This window comes from Anolis carolinensis, chromosome 2, assembly GCF_035594765.1.
Source record: "Anolis carolinensis isolate JA03-04 chromosome 2, rAnoCar3.1.pri, whole genome shotgun sequence".
Taxonomy (NCBI): Eukaryota; Metazoa; Chordata; class Lepidosauria; order Squamata; family Dactyloidae; genus Anolis; species Anolis carolinensis.
The window spans coordinates 226,991,962-227,015,440 of NC_085842.1; the positions used below are offsets into that span (position 1 = coordinate 226,991,962).

The 23,479-nt window shown below is 39.4% G+C and overlaps 1 protein-coding gene across 3 annotated transcripts in view; it reads left to right on the top strand.

Annotated features, from left to right (window-relative positions):
• svep1 (sushi, von Willebrand factor type A, EGF and pentraxin domain containing 1) overlaps positions 1-23,479 on the top strand; it is a 145,704-nt gene that overhangs the window by 47,326 nt on the left and 74,899 nt on the right. For 2 of the 3 annotated variants that reach the window (XM_016997358.2, XM_062971841.1), the window contains exons 6-15: positions 689-868; positions 2,818-3,015; positions 4,791-4,918; positions 8,206-8,335; positions 14,184-14,291; positions 16,879-17,010; positions 17,687-17,881; positions 20,127-20,248; positions 20,599-20,707; positions 23,176-23,367. In XM_016997358.2, the coding sequence (XP_016852847.1) occupies positions 689-868; positions 2,818-3,015; positions 4,791-4,918; positions 8,206-8,335; positions 14,184-14,291; positions 16,879-17,010; positions 17,687-17,881; positions 20,127-20,248; positions 20,599-20,707; positions 23,176-23,367 (1,494 nt within the window). The remainder of the gene's footprint in view (positions 1-688; positions 869-2,817; positions 3,016-4,790; positions 4,919-8,205; positions 8,336-14,183; positions 14,292-16,878; positions 17,011-17,686; positions 17,882-20,126; positions 20,249-20,598; positions 20,708-23,175; positions 23,368-23,479) is intronic. The other variant, XM_008120499.3, reaches the window with a different exon arrangement.

Here is a 23,479-nt window from a genome sequence, read left to right on the forward strand (position 1 = left end):
CTGGTATTTTCTATTCAGTCCATATCTGATCCCAGCAGGAGAAATATGAATTCACTTAACATTGCTTTCTTCAGAAATATACCAGGAAGAGTTGCATTAAGTCCTGGCATTATTCTAATGCCCATTTGATCAAGTTCATTTGGCACATTTCCGGGTTATTCATTTTTAGAATTACCTGGGCCAAGTGATACGTATCCTGATTACTGTATTACAAAGCTAAAGCTCGTGTGAGGAAGATTAATAGTCTAAGATAATACTTGAATAGAGCACATTGTTTACAGGTACAAATATAGATAACAAATCTCATAGTTTCACATACAGAACTGGAGGAAGATTCTCACTTGGTCCCTTGTGCACAAGTAAATCCCTTTTGCTGGCTCAACTAAAAAAACATTTTGCTGAGTACAATTTCATGCTGTAGAATATTCAATTTTTAATATTGGCAGTCTTGTTATGTTATGTCTCCAAATATTGCTGCCTCTGCATTCTCTGACTGTTAAAATATATGAAACTCTACAAGAAAAATCTGAACACAGTTTTTAAATTTTTGTTCTTCCTATTGTGTATAGTTTCATTGTGTGAAAAGGTTGGGAGAGTCATGATTACTAAGAGAAGAGTATGTAACATATTGCTTCGGTTCTAGTATTTTTCAGTAAATGTGATAATGTATTTGTTTTACTCTCTGCAGTTCGTACATGCCCAAAACTTGTTGCCCCTCAAAATGGGTGGATTAATTGCTCACGAACTGTGATCTCGTATAAGACTGTGTGCTTTGTGACCTGTAATGACGGTTATGAACTAGAAGGCAATGTCAAACTCACCTGTCAAAACAACGCACAGTGGGATGGGAAGGAACCAAAGTGTGTGGGTATGTCTCATTGTATTTCTTCTGTTGGCACTGATTGTTATGGCAATGATGATAGCAAGAAGGTAGAGGATTTTCTCCCTGATTTTTAGAGAGAGAGAGAGAGAGAGCCCCCGGTGGCACAGTGTGTTAAAGCGCTGAGCTGCTGAACTTGCAGACTGAAAGGTCACAGGTTCAAATCCGGGGAGCGGGGGGAGCGCCCGCTGTTAGCTCCAGCTTCTGCCAACCTAGCAATTCGAAAACATGCAAACGTGAGTAGATCAATAGGTACCACTCCAGCGGGAAGGTAACAGCGCTCCATGCAGTCATGTCGGACACATGACCTTGGAGGTGTCTATGGACTACGCCAGCTCTTTGGCTTAGAAATGGAGATGAGCACCAACCCCCAGAGTTGGACACGACTGGACTTAATGTCAGGGGAAACCTTTACCTCTCTCTTTATATATATTCCACCAAAATGTGTAATTAAACCAACAAAACTTAGCACAAAATTTTAGCAATTCTAGCAGCAACCAAAATGTCCTCCAAAGATAAAACAAGGCAAAAAAATCCACATGATTAGTTAATTTTGTTTTAGCAAAATCAAGTTAGTTTCTCTCTGTCTTCATTCAAATGGATTTTTGCTTTTGTTTTGTTTTCCCACACATATGTTTCCAAGGTTGTATCACCTAAGTAGGGACCTAAATCATTGACTTGTAGATATTTATTAGACTTCAGAAAGATGGTTCCTCTCTCCCACAACTGTGTACACCAGCCTTAAAAATGATAATTTAAGTTACAAAGACTTGGAGACTGTACCAAGTTAAAATAAGTCCTTCAAATGTAAAATAATGTTTATGTGCACTTTTCCATAACAAGCTCATAGTATTCAAAGGAAAGAGCATCAAGGAATTGGTGAAAAATGCTATAGTAATACATTAAACCCAATTGTCTGAATTATACTGAATGTCAAGATTTTCAGGCATTCACTGTGCTTTCATTGTGCCCTTTATGATAAACAAACTGGGCACCATTGCTATACACTGTGCATAAATGTGGGGTCCTGAACTGTGGAATATCTTTCATTCCTACTGTTGTTTTTGGCAGGCATTAGAAATTGCTGGATGTCAGATTTATCTACAGAGAGTGCTAGGCCTTGTGCAGCTGTACTCAGCCACTTGATCTCACTTGCAAACACTTTATTTGTTTAGCTGAAGAGTGCAAGATGTGTCAAAAACATCAGTTTTTTTGCAGGAATCCAACCCACATTTCTGAAATAACCCTTCTGTATTTCAAGCTGACGACAACATGGAAAGAAATTGTTCAAATTTCATCACATTTGTATTCCCTTGTCCTTTCCAGATGTGGATAGAAAACACCAGACTTCAATGAAGTTATAGTTTCCCATAAGAAAGGAATAACAGACTTGAGAGCCTTTCGCTGCCATATAATTCAGTTTCAGAATACAGTTAAATTGCATTCTGAAATTGCATTATATAGCAGTGTAGATAGGGCTGAGCTCGGCTTTAGTTGTGGAGCTCGCACCTCTTTTCTAGTGCCATATTCACTGAAAAGGCAGCAAGTGCTGTGCTGAACTCCAGTAGGATTGCTGTCCTAATATTTCTGCTTTTCAACCTTTCAGATATTGTTGGGAATAAAAGAATTAACAAAGCTCTATGTGGTTCTATGTGTCAGTCCCAAGATGGATGGTTAACAGTACAATTTTTAAACAATTGAAAAGAACTTTATAAATTATTATCAAGTACTTGTGAATGCTGATCATTTTGGTTTTGGTTTTTAGAAAATATTTTTGGCAACAGTGAACATCTTTCAAACCCTTCTGCTAGCCTTCAATGATCCTCCCAACTTGATTGAATGGGCTTCTTTTATTTCAGATATAGCAGTATTTGTGCTACTGTCTTATGAAGTGTTCTGTGTGTGACCATTGATATTTGTGTATCTCCTTTCTCTAGAACTGCACTGCCCTGCCTTCCAGAAACCAAAGCATGTAACTGTTCACCCCCATCTCTGTGGGTTTGAGCCATCAAAGTCTGGAACTGTGTGCAGGTTCACTTGTCCCAATGGTTTCCTTTTGTCTGGAGTTAGAGAAGAACTGCGGTGTTTAACCACTGGGAGATGGAGTGAAAATATGCAGAAGGCTTTCTGTAAAGGTATGGATTTGATGATATTATCCTCTTGTTTAAAAAGAAAGAGACGTGTTGGTGGAAGAGACTGATGAGGAAACAGTACATTTGAGACAGGATTGTGGTGATTATTGGTGTTGAATGGTAAACATTGTCTTAGTGTAGGCATAACCATTTTCAAGCTCTTTCAGATGTAAAGAATACCCTCAAAGGCTGGTGTGCTCTATACTTCTACCTCATAGACCTGTTTCTTCTCCTTCCCTTTGCACCAGAAACGATGATTACATTCACAGCTGAATTGTCCCTGAGCATGGCTAGGTTTGAGTTAATTTAAAATTAGTCTGGAAAAACCAGCTTTAAGACTGATTTGTTACTGTCTGTCTTCAAGGAATTTCTGACTTATGTCAACCCTAGGTTGACTGTATCATTAGATTTTGTTGGAAAGATTTAAAAGAGCCATTCTCTAAGGTCAAGAGTATGTAATGTGCCCAAGATCACCCAATAAGCTTACCTGGCTGAGTGGGCATTTGGACCCTGGTTTCCCAAGTCCTACACTCAAACCACTACACCATGCCAGTTCTCAATAATACTTGGAGGGTTACACTATTCCCACTCCTGCTCTAGATCTATACATCTTTCTCTCTTTTGCCTAAATAGTTTCTTTTTGACAATGGTACAGAGTTCTTCCTGTCCTTTAAACTGTGCCTCTATGTAGAATTTTGCTCTTCTAGTTCAGGAACCATCACTTACTGGAGAAGCACATGTTTATCTTGCAAAAAAAGTCCCAGATTTAATATCTGCCATCTCTTATTTGGTGAAAATAGAGGTCTTCATAGGGTAGTTGAAAAGCTCTTGTTCTGCAGACCTCTGAGAGCCAGTATTGGTCATAGTCTGCAGTACAGTGTTAACAGACCAGTGATCCAGCTCAATATATTATAATTGTATATTAAACTTCTTCTAGCCTCTGTGTCATTCAGGCCCATGTCTACACCATTTATTGTTTCCTAACATTCTTTTCAGTCTGCAGTAAGTTGAACATTCAGTTGTTTTTAGGACTCCAAGGAGAAAACTGCTTCAGAGTTGGATGATGTTGTTTTTGTGCAATGAAAACAGAGTATTCATCAAAGAATACTATTGTAATGAACTAATCATAACGTGATGGTTGGATCAGGCTTCATGCCAAAGAAATATAATAGTTTTACTTATAGAAGAAGAACAAATGTCCTAATACATTCCCTAACATAAAGACAGAGTGACATTTTTTTCCTGATCCTTTTATTTATTTAAAATTAATTTAAAGAATACAGGGTGACACAGTAACTATTTGTTACTATATTACAGGATATTGTTACTATGGTATTGTATGTGTTTTAAAACAAAAAGCCTGCAGCTAGCTTCCTCTCAGCATAATCTAATATTATCACTAAAGTGACTCCATGCCTTGGAAATGTAAGATTTATTTCACTTTTTGCATTTTTTAAAGTTTTTGTTTATTTATGTGAACATGATAATCCATAAGCATGTTTTGAAAAGAGAGTTGAGATTAATACACATATTTTCTAAAGAGGCAAAATCTGTTAATATCAGCTGTGTGTATATCTATGTTGAGAAATGGACACATTTTGCTGATATTTCAATAGCAATTTATTTAAGACAGAAATAATAACCTCAGTTCAGGGTGTCGTTAATTTACTAATCAAGACATAAAAGCAAATTTCTGTATAAGAAAATCCATTCAAACAGACAGTTCTTTTCAGTAAACCCACAATGAAAAATTGTATTATGATTTCTTCTGTGTATAGACATTGAACCACCAAATATTAGCTGCCCTGATGACATTGAAGCTTCTACACTTGAATACCAGAACTCTGCAAATATTAGTTGGGAGGTTCCAGAAGCAAATGACAACTCCAGAGATGAGGTGAAAAAGGTGTTTTTCTTCATGTGTACTCTTTTTAGGATTAATGTGTTTCTGATGAAAAGGAATATTTTTAATCCGGCTTGTTTAGTAAAAGAGCAGCATAGATATGCTCATCGTTCTGTGTAGACTCCTCCTGATGTGCGGCAGGATCTTTCTGCATTCAAGGAATATAACTGAAACTGCCTTTTTATCCATGAGCAGCAAGATCTTATAATCAAATGTGCATGAATTAAGGAGCTCTGCCGGGGATCCTAGTAATAAAGTCTCAAGTTACATATAGCAGCACATCAATCATGTGTATTCTACTACTCTGTACATTGGCTAATTTTTTAATCTAAAGCAAAATTTAAAATCTTCAGTCCATCTGGAACTTTATAGTTCCAGATAAAGTTTCCTAACATATTACCTATTGCTGTTTTTCCTGATTACCCCCAAGTATTTTTATCAAAGCAATGGCATTCAGGGTCAATAGAGGGAATAGAGTACTTTTATCTTTCCTTCTCATTCAGTTAAAAAAAATGTGATGCGAACACTAGCAGGAATGAAAAGGTTTAAATGCTCCCTTTTATGATAATAATAAAATAATAAACTTTATTTTTATATCCCGCCCCATCTCCCCGAAGGGACTCGGGGCAGCTCACAACAGGGACAAGCCCGAACAACAACAACATATTTAACATAAACTTAAAACATTCCAACAATACACAAAATAAAATAATGGACAAATACATTAAAATCCAAGCAGATAAAATCAGAGTAATTAAAAGCAACCCAGTGGGGACAGGTTTCATAAAGTGCTGTATCATGGAAATAAGTAGCAGTGGTAAAGTGCCATATGCTTTCAAAACAGAAAGAAGTATTCTAATAACAGCTCTATTGGTCCTGTTCATTTAAACGTGCTCTGGAACAACCATGTTTTCAATTCCCGATGGAAAATGGGCAGAGAAGGAGCTAACCTGATCTCCTTAGGGAGAGAGTTCCAGAGCCGGGGGGCCACTGCCGAGAAGGCCCTCTCCCTCGTCCCCACAAGCCGTATTTGAGACAAAGGCGGGAGCGAGAGGAGCGCCTCCCGGATGATCTTAGGGTTCGCGTTGGTTCGTAGGAGAGGAGGCGATCACAGAGATAGGCAGGTCCTGAACCGTTTAAGGCTTTATAGGTAATAACCTGCACCTTGAATTGGGCCCGGAAACTTATTGGTAGCCAGTGGAGCTGTTTAAACAAAGGAGTTGACTGTTCTCTGTAACTAGCTCCTGTTATTAATCTGGCTGCTGATCTCTGAACCAACTGAAGTTTCCGAACCGTCTTCAGGGGCAGCCCCACGTAGAGTGCATTGCAGTAATCCAACCTGGAGGTGACTAAGGCATGGACCACCATGGCCAAGTCAGACTTCACGAGGTACGGTCGCAGCTGGCGCACAAGCTTTAACTGTGCGAAGGCACTCCCGGCCACCGCTGACACCTGAGCATCAAGTGTCAGCGCTGAGTCCAGGAGGACCCCCAGACTGCGGACCTGCGTCTTAAGGGGAAGTGCGACTCCGTCGAGCGCAGGTTGCCACCCTATGCCCCAATCGGCCGCACGACTGACCCGGAGGACCTCTGTCTTGTCAGGATTAAGTTTCCTTAAGTTTGATGACAACCTACCTTTGAAAATTGTAGTCCAGATACATGCTTTTACATACCATATTTCACTGCATAATAGTCACCACTATGTAATAGTTGTGCCACTTCTTTTGGGTCCCAATTTTTTTTTCTTTTGTAACAAAATGGTTGCATGTTGTTAGCTGCGCCAGTGTTTTTCTGTCAGACAAACTGTATATAGTCTAACATGTGGAAAGATTCCAGACTTCCCTTGTCACATGACCTGTTGTCCTAATGACAGCTTCGCTTGTGCTCCCACTACATCTTTTCACTGGGTTGAGTCCGAAAACCAGCATTGTCACTCTCTTCACTGGGTTGAGTGCGAAAGCACTGGGTTGAAGAGAGTAACAATTAGGCTTGGGCCCGAATCAGTTTGGCCAAAAGTGATTTATAATATTTGGTGGTCCATTTCGTGCAATCCCTTGAAAACAGGACAGGGAGGAGGGAACCAAAAAGCTTGGCAAAATGCATCAAGATTTATCGCTACTGGAGAGGATGGGATTAAGTCTGCATTATACCTGAGGCAGGGGTCTGCCTTGGGGCTCCTGGAGAAGATCCTGCAGCATCTTTTCACCTTCTCCAGCAGCAGCAGCAGCAGCAGCGTCCATCTTTTGGAAAAGTTCTTTAGGCTCTTCCTCCAGAGAGGGCTCTGCTGAGAACTCACTTTCTCAGCAGTACTTGCATGGGGCAGGTGTTGAAAAGTCCCTAAGTTCCTCTCGGAGCATGATGGGAATTGAAGTTTTTTCTGTTTCTCAGCCAGTAAAACGCCTAGTTATGTCAATGCTCTGATTGCCTGAGAATGAAAATAACTAGCGCGACTATAATTTCCAGAATCCTCTCTTGCAGTTTGTCTTATTTTTAAAAATGTTATGGTAAAAACTTAAAATAATTCTAAAAAATCAGTAGATTGACGAATTGTTCTGAAACTTGACAGGCCTGCAGTTGTAAATAGAGTCTAAAACTGAGATAGGTTTCATGCAGATAGATGTTAGAATGACTGAGGATTGTGCTTTTAAAGTTTCCCATTGTAGCCAATGGGCCAAATATTTGCTGAATGAAAACAGCAACACTTCTCCTGATTCAAGTAACTTTCTGGTAAACAGAATGAAGTGTTTGCAGAAAATGGAACCCCAAATGGCATGCCTTTTGGCCAAATTGCACTCCTCTAGTAACAGTACCTGTTTTCAGACTCACCTCAGTGAAGAACCATATCTGCAAGAGTGAAGTTGCCATTGGTAGAGAGTTTTTCCTAGCATGTAATGTAAATTGTGGAGCCCCGGTGGTGAAGTGTGTTAAAGCGCTGAGCTGCTGAACTTGCGGACTGAAAGGTCCCAGGTTCAAATCCTGGGAGCGGAATGAACACCCGCTGTTAGCCCCAGCTCCTGCCAACCTAGCAGTTCGAAAACATGCAAATGTGAGTAGATCAATAGGTACCGCTCTGGCGGGAAGGTAACAGCACTCCATGCAGTCATGCTGGCCACATGACCTGGAGATGTCTATGGACAAAGCCAGCTCTTCGGCTTAGAAATGGAGATGAGCACCAACCCCCAGAGTCGGTCATGACTGGACTTAACGTCAAGGGAAACCTTTACCTTTTAATGTAAATTGTGGCTAAGACATCAATATTTAGTGCTTCTAAAAATATTATTCCTCTCACAGGTATCAATTCAAGTCACTCCAGCTTTTGTGCCACCTTACTTTTTCCCAATTGGAGAAGTTGCCATCACATATACAGCAACTGATAGATCTGGAAACCAGGCAAGCTGTACTTTCAGCATCAAAGTTATTGGTGAGTGCCTCAAAGAAATTATACGTATCCCAACAAAAACTGTAACAGTGTAATGTAATGATTAATAAACAACATAAATTAAAGAGAAAGTATTTTAAAAATTCCTGAAAGTTGCTCATATTTATGTTTCAGTCATGGCGCAGCCTGTCATTTTGCAATTTTGTGAGTTTTTATTGTTAACATCTTTTCTCCCACTTTAACAATCAAAGTGATTTACAACAAAGCAAACAGCTAATAATTCATTATATAAAAAAGTTTAAATTATAGCTTAAACCATCAATTGAATTAAAACAAGTTCTAAACATAACGATTAAAAAAAGCAAAAAATAAATCAGGAATGTGTCATGTTATATAAAGCCGGTTCTTGAGCAATCTTCAAAGGGTTGTTGAAACAGAAAAGTCTTCACCTACTGATGGATAGATAGCAAAGTGGTGGACAGAGGTATAAATTTCATGGGAATCCTATGAAGCTAATCCCTGAAACATCCTGTAAAATATTTCAGAGAGTTCAAAATTAGTTCATTGGCGACAAACTGGCTATTAGAGCATATACTTTCAATCCTGTTTAGTTTTATTGGTTGACCTTTTTATTATTAAGCTCAATTTAACATGATGAGCATGACCTTCAAGGGTACAAATGGTCTTGAACTTGGTGATCTTAATTCTCTGATCCCACTGAGAACTGCCTGGCCTTTAATATGTGCTTCAGATCCCCAACTCCCTGTACAATCATCTCAGCACTAACCTACTAATTACTCCACATACTAGTACAGTGCATTACTCCAGGTGTGGAAGACATACAGTGAAACACATACTGTGATAGTGTCAACATCTAAACATAGCATATTTGCATTGTTAGACCAATAAGCATGTGATATGGCACTTCCTTTGGGGATAGACTAGAGCCATGCTTCTGAAATATATTTGGTGAATTTCTAAAGTGCGAAGATTCATCAAGATCCCACTTTTCTTTTTTACGTCTACATAATTTCAAATATATTTATTTCAACAGGCTTTTAATATGTAGTTCTGTTGTTCTTCATTTTAACTTGATCACTGCTTGTGTTTTTCTGCTTGACACAAGCTGCTCTTAGTGTTCTGTTAGTACAACAGTGGGTTAAATTTAGTGATAGTGTAGTTCTAACCTTTGTATATTATGCTTGATGGTGGATTTCCACATTGTCTCACCATGTAGAAAAGAATGATGGAAGTTGTGTTTGTTTTTCCTTTTCAGCCACACTTTCTTTTCCTACTGGACTTGTGCTTTTTACTAAAGTGGACAATGAACGGTAGAAAATATGGCTTGGAAACTGAGCCTACCTCCTCTTCCTAAGATGGGACCAGCTTTTGGTGGAGCAGCCACATGTGGCATTTAGATGATCTGACCTCACACTGATCCAAATGATCAGTGTAGATGAGTCCCCAGTGTACTTTAAATGGAGGCTTATATCTGCTTGAGAACCTGAAAAATATCACAAGTGAAAGGAAGAGTGTAAACACAAATCTCCTCCCCCTACACCGCATCAGCCTACAATAGTCCTAAATGTGTTACCAGAAGACATATCACCTGATGCTCATAAGGTGCCTTTCCCCTCTTGATTTAAAAAAAAAGATTTCTTCCTTAAAAGAAGTGACTGAGAAACCAGTCATGTGCCTTTTGAATGAGTGATTAAACTTACTTTTCCCATAAAGGAAATGTGTGGAATATTACCTGCCTTCTCGGTTTTTTGCAGCAACTCCTATTGATAGGCAGATTCTGAAAGCAACACATAACAACAAAACAAGTAGCACTCTATAGCTTTATCTTTCATGAACATGCCTGATGCTTTTAAAAATTATCCACATCAATGACCACTGCTAGTCATGAGTTCCATAGTTTGACAGTGAACTCAGTGAAATAATTCATTTTATCTGACCTTAATCTCTCACTCCCCATGCAAAGGATCGTTACCTTTATGTGGTGCTGGGGCTTGAGCGTCTCGATGATGCCATGAGCTATATCATGCAGGGCCACCCAAGACAGGAAGGTCATGGCAGAGAGGTCAGACTAAATACGATCCCTGGGGAAGGTAATGGCAACCCACCCCAGTATTCTTGCCATGAAAACTACATGGATTAGTACAACCAGAGAAACGTTGGTATACCATCGGAAGATAGGACTCCCAGGTCAGAAGATGGTCAAAATGCTACTGGGGAGGAGCAGAGGACTAGTCCAACTAGCCCCAGATGTGATGACGCAGTTAGCTCAAAGCTGAAAGGAAGGCTAACAGCCGACGGTGCCCGAGGTGAACGACAAATCTGATGTTCTAAAGATCAACACAATATAGGAACCTGGAATGTAAGATCTATGAGCCAGGGAAAACTGGGCATGGTTATTGGTGAGATGTCAAGATTAAAGATAAACATTCTGGGAGTCAGTGAACTGAAATGGACTGGAATGGGCCATTTCACAAAAGATGACCACTAAATCTACTACTGCAGACAAGAAGAACACAGAAGAAATGGAGTAGCCTTCATAGTTAATAATAAAGTTGCGAAAGAAGTGATTGGATACAACCCAAAAAATGACAGAATGATCTCAATTTGAGTTTAAGGCAAACAGTTTAACATCACATTGATCCAAATATACGCCCCAACCACAGCTGCAGCACCTACTGGATAGCACACCAAAAAGAGACATTATTCTCATTACAGGAGATTGGATTGCTAAGGTGGCAGTCAAATGATAACTGGGATCATAGGCAAGCACGGTCTGGGACAGACAAAGGAAGCAGGATGTAGGCTGATAGAATTTTACCAGGAAAACTCTCTGTGCATGACAAATACCCTCTTCCAACAACCTAAAAGACATCTTTATACATGGACTTCACCAGATGGTCAACACCGAAATCAGATTGACTACATCCTTTGCAGCCAAAGGTGGCGGACATCCATCCAGTCGGTGAAAACAAGACCTGGAGCTGACTGTAGTTCAGATCACGAACTTCTTATTGCAAAATTTAGAATCAGACTAAAGAGAATGGGGAAAATGCACAGACCAATTAGATATGATCTCACAAATATTCCTAGTGAATATGCAGTGGAGGTGAAAAATAGATTTCAGGAACTAGATTTAATAAATAGAGTCCCAGAAGAACTATGGAGGCAGCAACAAAGTACGTCCCAAAGAAAAAGAAAACCAAGAAGGCAAGATGGTTGTCTGCTGAAACACTGGAAGTAGCCCAAGAAAGAAGGAAGGCGAAAGGAAACAGCAATAGAGGGAGATATGCCCAATTAAATGCACAATTCCAGAGGCTAGTCAGAAGAAACAAAGAACTTTTTTTAAACAAGCAATGCATGGAAGTGGAAGAAGACAACAGAATAGGAAGGACAAGAGACCTCTTCATGAAAATCAGAAACATCGGAGGCAAAATTCAGGCAAAAATGGGCATGATAAAAAACAAAGATGGCAGGGACCTAACAGAAGCTGAAGAGATCAAGAAAGGGTGGTGAGAATATACAGAAGATCTGTATAGGAAGGATAAGAATATAGAAGATAGCTTTGACAGTGTGGTGAGTGAATTAGAACCAGACATCCTGAGGAGTGAGGTTGAATGGGCCTTAAGAAGCATTGCTAATAACAAGGCAGCAGGAGATGACGGGATCCCAGCTGAGTTGTTTAAAATCTTGAAAGGTGATGCTGTCAAGGTGATGCATGCCGTATGCCAGCAAATATGGAAAACACAAGATTGGCCATCAGATTGGAAAAAATCGATTTATATTCCCCATACCGAAAAAGGGAAACGCTAAAGAATGCTCAAACATCAGTACAGTGGCGCTTATTTTCCATGCCAGTAAGGTAATGCTCAAGGTCCTGCAAGGCAGACTCCAGCAATACATGGAGCGAGAGTTGCCAGATGTCCAAGCTGGGTTCAGAAAAGGCAGAGGAATGAGAGACCAAATTGCCAATATCCTCTGGATAATGGAGGAAGCCAGGGAGTTTCAGAAAAACATCTACTTCTGCTTTATTGACTATTCTAAAGCCTTTGACTGTGTGGATCATAATAAACTGTGGCATGTTCTTGGTGGCATGGGGATACCAAGCCACCTTGTCTGTCTCCTGAGAAATCTGTATAAAGACCAAGCAGCCACAGTAAGAACAGATCACAGAACAACAAACTGGTTCAAGATTGGGAAAGGAGTACAGCAGGGTTGCATACTTTCACCCTCCCTATTCAACTTGTACGCAGAACACATCATGCGACGTGCAGGGCTTGACGATTCCAAGGCCGGAGTTAAAGTTGCTGGAAGAAACATTAACAACCTTAGGTATGCAGATGATACCACTCTGATGGCCGAAAGTGAGGAAGAGCTGAGGAGCCTTATCACCAAGGTGAAAGAAGAAAGTGAAAAAGCTGGGTTGCAGTTAAACATCAAGAAAACCAAGATCATGGCAACTACACCTATTGATAACTGGCAAATAGAAGGAGAAAATGTGGAGGCAGTGACAGACTTTATATTTCTAGGGGCAAAGGTCACTGCAGATGCAGACTGCAGCCAGGAAATCAGAAGACGTTTACTTCTTGGGAGGAGAGCAATGGCCAATCTTGATAAAATAGTGAAGAGCAGAGACATCACACTGGCAACGAAGGTCCGCATAGTCAAAGAAATGGTATTCCCCATAGTAACCTATGGATGTGAGAGCTTGACCATAAGGAAGGCTGAGCGAAGGAAGATTGATGCTTTTGAACTCTGGTGCTGGAGGAAAATCCTGAGAGTGCCTTGGACCGCAAAAAGACCCAACCAGTCCATCATCCAGGAAATAATGCCCGGCTGCTCACTGGAGGGAAGGATATTAGAAGCAAAGTTGAAGTATTTTGGCCACATCATGAGAAGACAGGAAAGCTTGGAAAAGATCACGATGCTGGGGGAAATGGAAGGAAAAAAGAAGAGAGGCCGACCAAGGCCGAGATGGATGGACAGTATCCTTGAAGTGACTGGCTTGACCTTGAAGGAACTGGGGGCGGCGACAACCGACAGGGAGCTCTGGCGTGGACTGATCCATGAGGTCACGAAGAGTCGGAAATGACTATGCAACTGAGCAGCAGCAACAACAATCTTCACTCTTCCATTTCATTTCATGACACCAGATTGCAGTATTATGAGAAATCTAGAAAAAAATCTGCTTTTTCCATAAATAACTTTATACACCTTTCTCATATCTATTCATACTCAACTTTTCCCTAAACCAAAACAGCCCCAAATGTTATAACCCTGAATCCACTCCCATTCTTCAGTCCTATTTGGCTTGATGTGAAAGATGGCTGTGATTCAGATCTAATGATTTTGTGGAGTACACCATGTCAGATTGCAATGAGACATAGCTGAGGATGTGATTTCATGGCTATGTTGGATCCTGGCAATATTCCAGCAGTTTATGTTTCTGCTGAGAAAGCTCTCAATTCCATGCTGTTAAAACATTCCTATGATTCTTATCAGGTGAATAATTGTATTTAACCTACATGTCTGAAATTAAAAGCTTTTAGCAGTGAACTTATCCACTCCATTAGCTTCAGGAAGCAACTTGCCAATGCACATATGCTTAGACGTTTCATTTTTGGTCTGCACAATGTCTGGCGATTGAGAACTAGCAGGGGACAGATATAAATGTCTGCTTTAATGAAAGTTGCAGTCCCAGTATTGCAGCCTTAAACATGATGTATAAAGTATCTGTATGAAGTATTTTTACTGATGTCTTAAACATTAGATTTAAGTATCTATGCTGAATTTGTTGTCATGCATGACACTTCTGAGTTTCCTTTGGTGTTCTTGTTCAAATCAGTTTCCTTTGATGTATTCACATTTTCAGACACTGAACCTCCAGTGATTGATAAATGCAGATCACCACCTCCAGTTCAAGTAGCTGAAAAGGAATGCAAAGTAACTTGGGATGAGCCACAATTTTCAGATAACTCAGGTGAGTGATTGTGACTCAGAAAACAAAACGTTCTCTAATTTATAATATGGCACGTTTATTTGGATTACATTTTGATGAGTTTTGAGATTGAAGTTACAATAGGTTAATGTGTCAAACTACATGAAGAAATTTAGTTAGCATTAAGATAGCATTAAGAAATGCAAAATGTTTGAATAAGACTTTTTGTGATAATGAGAAATAAACACTAGTACTTTGTTTTCCCTCCCATGTTTGTTAGAAGTAGCAGACCAGGAAATTGCTGATATTATAGGTTAACTTCTAAAATGCAAGAAAAGTCATTTGTAGCATATAGTAATAGAATATTATTAGAGCAACAATATTTTCCATTATTTTTACATGTTTTTTAGCCAAATAGTAAAAGCACAGTGCAGTATCTGATTAAGACATGATTATGATGGTGACAATAATTAGATATTGGCAGTCTCTGAGTAACACACATCTTACTTACAAATGACTCCTTGTTAAGAATGGGGCCCCTGGTGGCACAGTGTGTTAAGCGCTGAGCTGCTGAACTTGTGGACCAAAAGGTCCCAGGTTCAAATCCTGGGAGCGGAATGAGCGCTCGCTGATAGCCCCAGCTCCTGCCAACCTAGCAGTTCGAAAACATGCACATGTGAGTAGATCAATAGGTACCGGAGGGAAGGTGCGCTCCATGCAGTCATGCCGGCCACATTACCTTGGAGGTGTCTATGGACAACGCCGGTTCTTCAGCTTAGAAATGGAGATGAGTACCAACCCCCAGTCAGTCACGACTGGACTTAACGTCAGGGGAAACCTTTACCTACCTTTACCTAAGAATGGGGGTGAGACAACAGGAAATGAGAGAAATTTACCCCTCAGAAGGCAAATTAATTCCTGTAAGAGTTATCATAGGGGAATGGGATCTCCACTGACGCTCTCTCACCAATCCTTATTTCCACAACAAGCTAATATTTTCAAAATCCAATTACAGGGACAGAAAGTGAGGTGAAATCTTCTGAACAGGGGCACAGACAGCAAAGCAAAACACCACAGGTGTATTAACCTTTATGCTATCTAAAGCAAGTGTATATATGGCTGGAGTTGCACTTTATAAGTACCTGTTCCGACGTACAAACAAATTCAACTTAAGAACAAGCCTAATGCCCCCAGATCACACATAATTTATAGTTACACATATGTCTGCCCACTATTCAAGGCAGGAAGCAATGTACCTCCCCCAATCTCATCCTATATGGGGCATTCTCTCCTCTCCTCCTATGGTGTTGACACTGCCCCCTTCCTCTCAACATACATCTTATAAGAAGACAAAGGATGTGTTTGGTTGCATTATTTTTTCTCAAATAAAGAGATAAATATTCACAGACACAATCTGCCTTTAAAGATCTGTTCCTAAGCACTTCACTCCATGAATCTCAGGAAGCAGAAGCAACTACACACACCCTGTCAAACCTGCTTCAGTACCACATTGGCATCACCATGGTCTAGGTAGGCCAAAACCTCATTGGCCCTGCTGGACTATCACCTCACCACTATTCATAGCTGGCCACAGAGCTCTGTGTGAGATCCTGACCATCCTGGACACTGTTTTATGACATCTTTAGAGGCTCTTGTGCAATCTGACTGAACTCTTCTTCTTGATTGATTGATAGAATGGGACACCTGCACAAGACATGAGCTCTCAGAGAGTGCTATAGCCAGCTCAGAGCAGCAGCAATGGTGGCCTGAACATGATCCATCCCCTTTTCCCTGTCCTTATGAGTACAAGAAAAGGGTGATGTTGGCAGTATCATGTCTGCACAGTGCACTGGCCTGATTTAGAACTAATCCAGCTATCCACGCTGTCCCGAAGCCACAATACTGTATATGCGAAAGCTTCCAGCAAACTCAGGAGCACATTCTCTTCCAACTTTTTCTGAAACAGAGCAAAGCCAGTTTAACTTGGTAAAGACAAAATATTTATTGGAATGTCCTGCTTCCAAAAGAGAGATGAATATGTTGTTGGTGCTACATCCCACTGACTTACCTTACATATAAAATGAAGGAATAGCTGCAGTGGCCACTGAAAGGGGGGGAGAGTTTGGTGGTGCTTTTGGCAGTACTTTCGCAGAATAAGAAAGTGAGGCAAAGCAATGGTATTCCCTGTCATTGCAAGTTCTGGAGAGCTGTAAAGGACGGAGGCTGTTGTGTAGAATAGCAAAGACCCTATTACAGGAAGAAAGGCAACTTCATTAATCTCTCCTGTCACCCTACTGCCAAGATGAATGCTTCACTGAAACTACTGGTAGAGCCAGTCTTGCACATGGCCATTGAAAATAAAAGAAATTAGACAACTGGTTAAATAATAGTTAAGCTAAGATGCACAAACGGCTCACTCTGGAAACATTTTGGGATGCGCAGCAGATTATATTGGGATTTGCATAGAAGCAGAGTGTATTTCTAGATTGCGTTTCAATGCACATTACAAACAATTTCCACTTGATTCTAAAGTCTATACCTGAGATTTAGTGCCCTAAGTTCGTAGATATGTAGTGTGTTGTAACTATAATGACTGCTGGTTCCTTTTTCTTGTCTCTGACTATTCTAGGAGCTGACTTAGCAATAACTAAAAGTCACTCACCTGGAGATATCTTTCCCAAAGGAGAGACAGTTGTTTGGTATACTGCCATGGATCCATCAGGAAATAACAGGACCTGTGAGCTCCATGTTATCATCAGAGGTTTGTTTCAGTGCTGTAATAGGATGCATCCTGAGGTCTCTTTCTCAATTCAAATTTTGAAATTGAAATTCCAAAGGATTTAGTGTTGTTGCCTAAGTGGATCCAGAAACCATATGATTTTTATTCCAGTTGTTTCACACATGCATTTTACTGTAACTTGGCATTCCTTTGGCTCATTTATGAATTATCTCCATGATTTGTAAAAAAAAGTGCTCATTAGTAACATCTACAAAAGGAATATTGATATGATATGTCAATGGAATTTATGTGAGGGTTGATTTACCCCCACAGTTTGCTAGCACACATGAATAAAATGCTTTACAAAAAGATTGCTCATGTAATCATAACTGACAACCTCTGTTGTAGCATCTACTTAATGGACATGTGTGTGTTGTTAGTAAAAAAAAAAGAAAATAAAATGCAAAATTATTAGAAATCGTGCAAGCTCCACTTACAAAATTAATATTAGAAATTCTCATTAAATAAACATGCAAAAAGAGTAGAACTGGAAGAAGAGCGCATATACAGAACAATAACAAAAGGGAAAAATTGAGATCCTCTCATCCCTCGGGTGCCACAGCTTCAATATTCTGGATAAGGGAAATAAGTGCACTAGATAAAAGAAAGGAGTACATAAACCTTGGCCTAATGTATTTTTTAAAATATTGTTTTTCAGGCTCTCCTTGTGAAATTCCTTTTACCCCAGTGAATGGGGATTTCAAATGCACAGAAGATGAGACAGGAGTTAATTGCACATTACATTGCATGGATGGATATGACCTCACAGCAGGTTCCAGTGAAAACTATTATTGTGCCTACGCAGATGGTATATGGAATCCACCTTATTCTACTGAGTGGCCTGACTGCTCTTGTAAGGTTTATCATTTATTTCATTTTCCAGGCATCTGTTTTGTTTTTTCCTACTAAGTAATACAGGAAATAGAATGTGGAAATTATATCTGAAGTATTAATTTTGACTTATGTTGACAAAGTACATGAATCAAGTACTGGTGAATACATTTGCCTAAAGCCTGGATAGAAGTCAGAAGTTCAGATAAAAGAGATACATATAGTATTACACCACATTAATTAGTATTGTGCATACATATGTCTACTATTAAAAAGGTCCATTTTAAATCACCTACTTTAACAGCTCTTCCATGTAGTAAGCAGTATTCATATAACAGCAAGTCTGTGCTTTCTTGTTTCAGATTTTTTGAAGGTCAGAGAAAACAGATCAAAAAGTCTTGCAATTGCTTTTATGTTCCTTAGTGGGTGGGATAGCAGGGTTAAGAATTGGGAATCATTTAATACACACTATATGCCATTCAAGGGAGTTTTCTCACTTTTCTTCTGTCCAATATTCTCCATACTGCCATTGATTTTTACCAGAACTGTCATGAAATCTTCTCTGGCACCTGTAATGAACAGAAGAGGGTAGTAATTTAGAATTCTTGCTTAATGTTATTGGCCCCTTAAGTCCAGCTGGTAGAATGCCATAATTGTGCTTAGAGAGCTAAACCAGTTGCTTATGGTTTTTGTAGCTGTTGCTGATAGGCTCCAGAGAAGATCCCAACATGAGATAGGAAATATTTTGGAAGAAGGGTTTTTATGGGAAGGTTTACCTACTCGTAGTTTTAGTAATGGTGGAGCAAATGCCTGAATGAATTAGAGAGGAGAAGGGGGTATTCTGTTCAGTTATGGGGCAGAAAAAAGAGCAGTAATTGAATCCACAGGATAAGTGACATTGCAGGCATTTGTGGGGCTGATTCTTCCATATATTCCTATTTGCCGCATGTTTCTTTTCACCCCGATCTCTTCCTTCCTTTGTGAAATGGGAACTTGTGGTATACTGGAAGAGGAAAAGAAGCCAGAATCCACAAGTTAAGTGAAATGGTACACAGGGTTGGCTCCTGCTCCTCTCCCCCCATGAACCATGACAGGTATCGCCTTCTCCTCCCATGGGGGCTGCTGTCACAGCACTCCGTTGTGCTACCCTGGAGATATTTGTGGGTTTTCCACATTCATGGGATAGTTTCATTGCACCCATAACCTCCACAAAAGTGGAGTGACAACTGTAGGCAGTACACTAAAAGGCAGTTCAGTGTAAATGCGCCCTGGAGCAGGCCCAGGTCTGGTACATTGGTGCCTAATCCTGATGCCTGATTAACAGAATTTAGGAATTCTGCCCATTTCCCATTACTGTCTGCAGACTTTCTGCCCATCTTCCTTTTTGTGTTTTCTTGGACTGATCATTCCTTATCTTGCATAATTCACTCTATAATTGAACTTATTCAAATATTTGGGGCATTTCAGGTGTTATTTGAGTAGATATTATTTTCTTAGATTTTTAAAAGTGTCCTTATTTAATTCTGGTAAATTGGTCCTTTTATTCTAGTTCAACAAGTATAGTGTGTTAAGATTGAGTTAATATACTTATAAGTGTGGTGCAAAATGCCAATTGTTTGAATCACATCTATTTGATTAACTAAGTTTGTGCTTTATTATTTAATACACATTTAAGAGGAATTTCTGTCTTCTGGCAGCTTTATTCCTTCCTCTCCCTAGTGAACTCTCCAGAGGAGAAATTGGATTTAATCACTAGCCATTAAAATGTAATAAAAATTAATTTAATGATTAAATATGTTAGCAAAATATTTGGTTTCTTCTTAATAATTACAAATAAGGATCCTGATTTGAAACATATCTACATGGAATAAAATCTTATTATGTTCAGGTTCTTTTATTTTAAAATTTTAGCCTATGCTTGGAAAAGTCATGTTTTTGAACAACTCTCAAAAAATCCCAGGCAGTATTGCCACGTAGATGATGGTAGATAGGGCAATTCTCAAAGTTTGTGCCCCCAAAAAGAAATTTTTCTAGCTCTGTTTTTATCTTTTCTCTACCCCACTCCACATTGGATTGCAGCCTTACTTTAATAGACCCTGTTTTCTAATTTAAAAAATGCCGCAAGCCCATATCTTGTTTGTTTGTTTATACAAATGGTCCAAGAAAATTATTTCCATTTTGATGTAACATATCTAACATAAGTATATAAACTAAACCAATATACTTTTCTGGCATTTTTACAGTCAGTTTACCCAACTATTTTTCAGTGAATCGTTTGGCAAATCATGGTTTCAAATCCTTTGAGATGCTCTACAAAGCAACACGATGTGATGACAATAACCTCCTTAAAAATTTTGTGGATGCTTTTCAGAGTGCTCTTGGTAAAATGGTAGGTTAGTAATGCACTTCAAAATTATCTATTGTAAATGGATTAGTTTTCTTCCAAATATTGAATGTGCAATATGTATTACGGAGGGGGGATTCAGAAGTAAATTTTATCTGTTATACTTCAAATGTGGACTCTTATTTAATTATTCTATTAGTTTTTGCTGCTTGTGTGACATGTTTTTGTTTCTGAATAGTGTTATTGACTACTTTTCAATTTATGAACATTATTGATTGATGAAACAGATTCATTTCTGAACTGGAATATAAAATTTAAATTATTTAATGTCAGCTTAGTACATTGCCTTTGTGAATTCATGCCTTTGTTATTTCCTCTTTAAATATGGTTCATAGGTCCCATCATTTTGCAATGATGTTGATGACATTGACTGCAGGCTGGAGGATTTCCCCAAGAAACATTGCTTAGAGTATAATTATGACTATGAAAACGGCTTTGCAATTGGTAAGTTAATTATTCTGTTGCTCACTAACTTGTAAATAATGCAGTATAGGAAGGCAGGTTTCAGTTTGTTCTCTTCAGCATATGAGATCTTTGTTTCCTCTTGTTGGCAGATGTTTTGAACCATGGAGGAAAAACAGTGCCAAGTGGGAGGAATATTGGGGCAATCCAAAGTGGAGGCCTGAGCAACAGTTATTCTCAGTTCACACACAAACACTACAATTGTCTACAACAAATTCCAAATCTACCCCAAAATTGTTTTTCTTAAAACCCAAAGATATGAAAATGAAAGAATGTTGCAGTACTGCTACATCCATATGCATGTTGGGTTTTATGTATGTGTTAAGGTGTATTTCACGCATATTGGGTGTATTTCAAACATATGTTGAGATATTTCAGTAAGCATGGATTATAAATAATTTTGTCTTGGGCCCTTTCTGCACTGCCCTATATCCCAGGATCTGATCCCAGATTATCTGCTTTAAACTGTATTATATGGGGGCTCTTCCAGACAGGCCAAAAATTCAAGAGGAATTGGTATTTTAGGGAAGAGTAAAAGAGGCAAAGGCTCTGACCGTGCATGGAAGGCTTCCTAGGTAAGTTGAGAGGGAAATGGGGGGGGGGGGAGTCAAGAGAGGGAGGAGGGAAGGAAAGTCTTCCATGCCTGCAAGTTCACACAGGCAGGGAAAAATGCATGTTTCCCAGGAGGAATTGGCTTTAAAGGGCCACTTTTAAACGCATGTTTTCCAGCCCTTAACCTGATTCCTCCCGCATTTTGGCTAATCGTAGTTTAGCGACACCCAGCCTGAATTAATCCAGATTATTCTGCATGTGTAGAAGGGCCCAGGTTCTCAACTGCCACATAATCTGGGATAATGAGATAATCTGGAAGCAGTTCCTGGGGAATAAGGGCAGTGTGGAAGGGCCCTTACCTGAAGAAGACAGTAGTATGCAGGTGATAACCAGCTTGTAACTCCTTTCCATTTAATTCCAAGGAAAGTGTTTCTGTGCTAAACTGATGCTTGGCAGATGTAATGAACAGGATTGGGGTGAACAAATTGAAGGTTAATGTAGACAAGACAGAAGTACTCCAGGTCAGATGAAAGACTGATCTAGGAATAGATATTTAGCCTGTGTTAGATGAAATTGGAAGTTTTCAAATTGCTTATATTTTTCTTGCTTGGTTCCATCTGTAAATAGGATTGAACAAAGCATTTGAATCAAAATTATGGCTTGTCTCCAACAAGCCAGAGGCATGTGGCTTTATTGATATGGGTACTTTAAACTGCAGTTTAATTGGAATGGGAATGTGTGGTCATGGTAGCTTTTACATGATGTAGCTGCGAACTCTCCATTCCACTCTTTTCTCATCATTATTACCTTTTGGGGGGGGGGGGGATCAGTAATTTTTCCATGTTGTGGTACTATTCTGTCTCCAAGGGCTATGCATAAGCCAGTCTCCTAATTAATCTGTTTTTACAGTCAGCAGACATGAGGTGGCTATTGTGTTCTGAGTGAGGTTAATTCCTGGCTTCTATCATTACTATTTCTATTCTGCACAATTTCTTGTGGGAATTACAGATTGAAGCATGACAAAGTGACTTTGCAGATGCTTTGTTAGATTTAGTACAGTTTTATTGGGGCTGCGAGCTCACAGAAATCCCACACATTTGAGTCAAGCCAACATGGCACCTATATACTTCCATTCTGCTGTTATTTTGATATGTTGGCTTTCTTTTGCATACCTGATTTTTATTTTTGAGCACGGGTGCAGAAAGGCCACAGGATCATTTTTAACAAGAAAATGAGAATTTAAAAAAAATTCCTGGAAAAAAAGAACATACCCCCAGCCCCAAAAAGAAACCCTGACTAACTGGGGCTTATTAGAGAGTCAGGGCCCTTCCACACAGTCATATAAACCAGAAGATCAAGGCAGGAAATTCCACAATGTCTGTTTTGAACTGGGTTATCTGCCATGTTCAAAGCAGATAACCATTTCAAAGCAGATAACCTGGATTTTATATGGCAATGTAGATGGGGCCAAAGACTGAGGCTGGATCTACCCTGCCCTATATTGTAGGATCTGATCCCAGGTTATCTTCTTATCCCAGATTATCTGGCTGACTTACATAATCCAGTTCAAAGCAGATGATCGGGGATCAGATGCTAGGATATAGAGCAGTGTTGATTCAAACCAAGAGACAGGGAAATTGAACACAGCTCTCGACTAAAGCAAAAGTGTGAAATTCCATTATTCTTTCAAAATTAGAACTTCTGGCATGTAATAAGAGGATTCTTGGTGTTGACAATGAAAAACAAACAAAAAAGCCTTATGTGGGAAAGCCTGTAATTTCTAGTTTGTTCTTGGCTGTATCTACACTGCTCTATATCCCAGGATATGTTGTTGGCATATGTAGAAGTTGTTGCTTATTTCCACTGTCCTGTTTCCCCTTTTCATTAATATCTTTCAGGTCCCGGTGGCTGGGGTACAGCAAACCGGCTAGATTATTCCTATGATGATTTCCTTGAAGCAACCCCTGAAGAGGAACAAGCTAAGCCAATAGCTGGTTCTATGGATGTGACACACTCAAGAGTCAAAAGGCACAAAAAGATAAATATACCAATGACAGACTACAAAATAAAGCTAGTTTTTAATATCACTGGTAAGGAAATTGTATTTTTTTTCCACGAAATGTAACTTTTCAAGTCAATATCCCATTATATCCTAGGGCAAGGCCCATCAAACCAAATGTGCATTTTCAGAGTTTACTGACT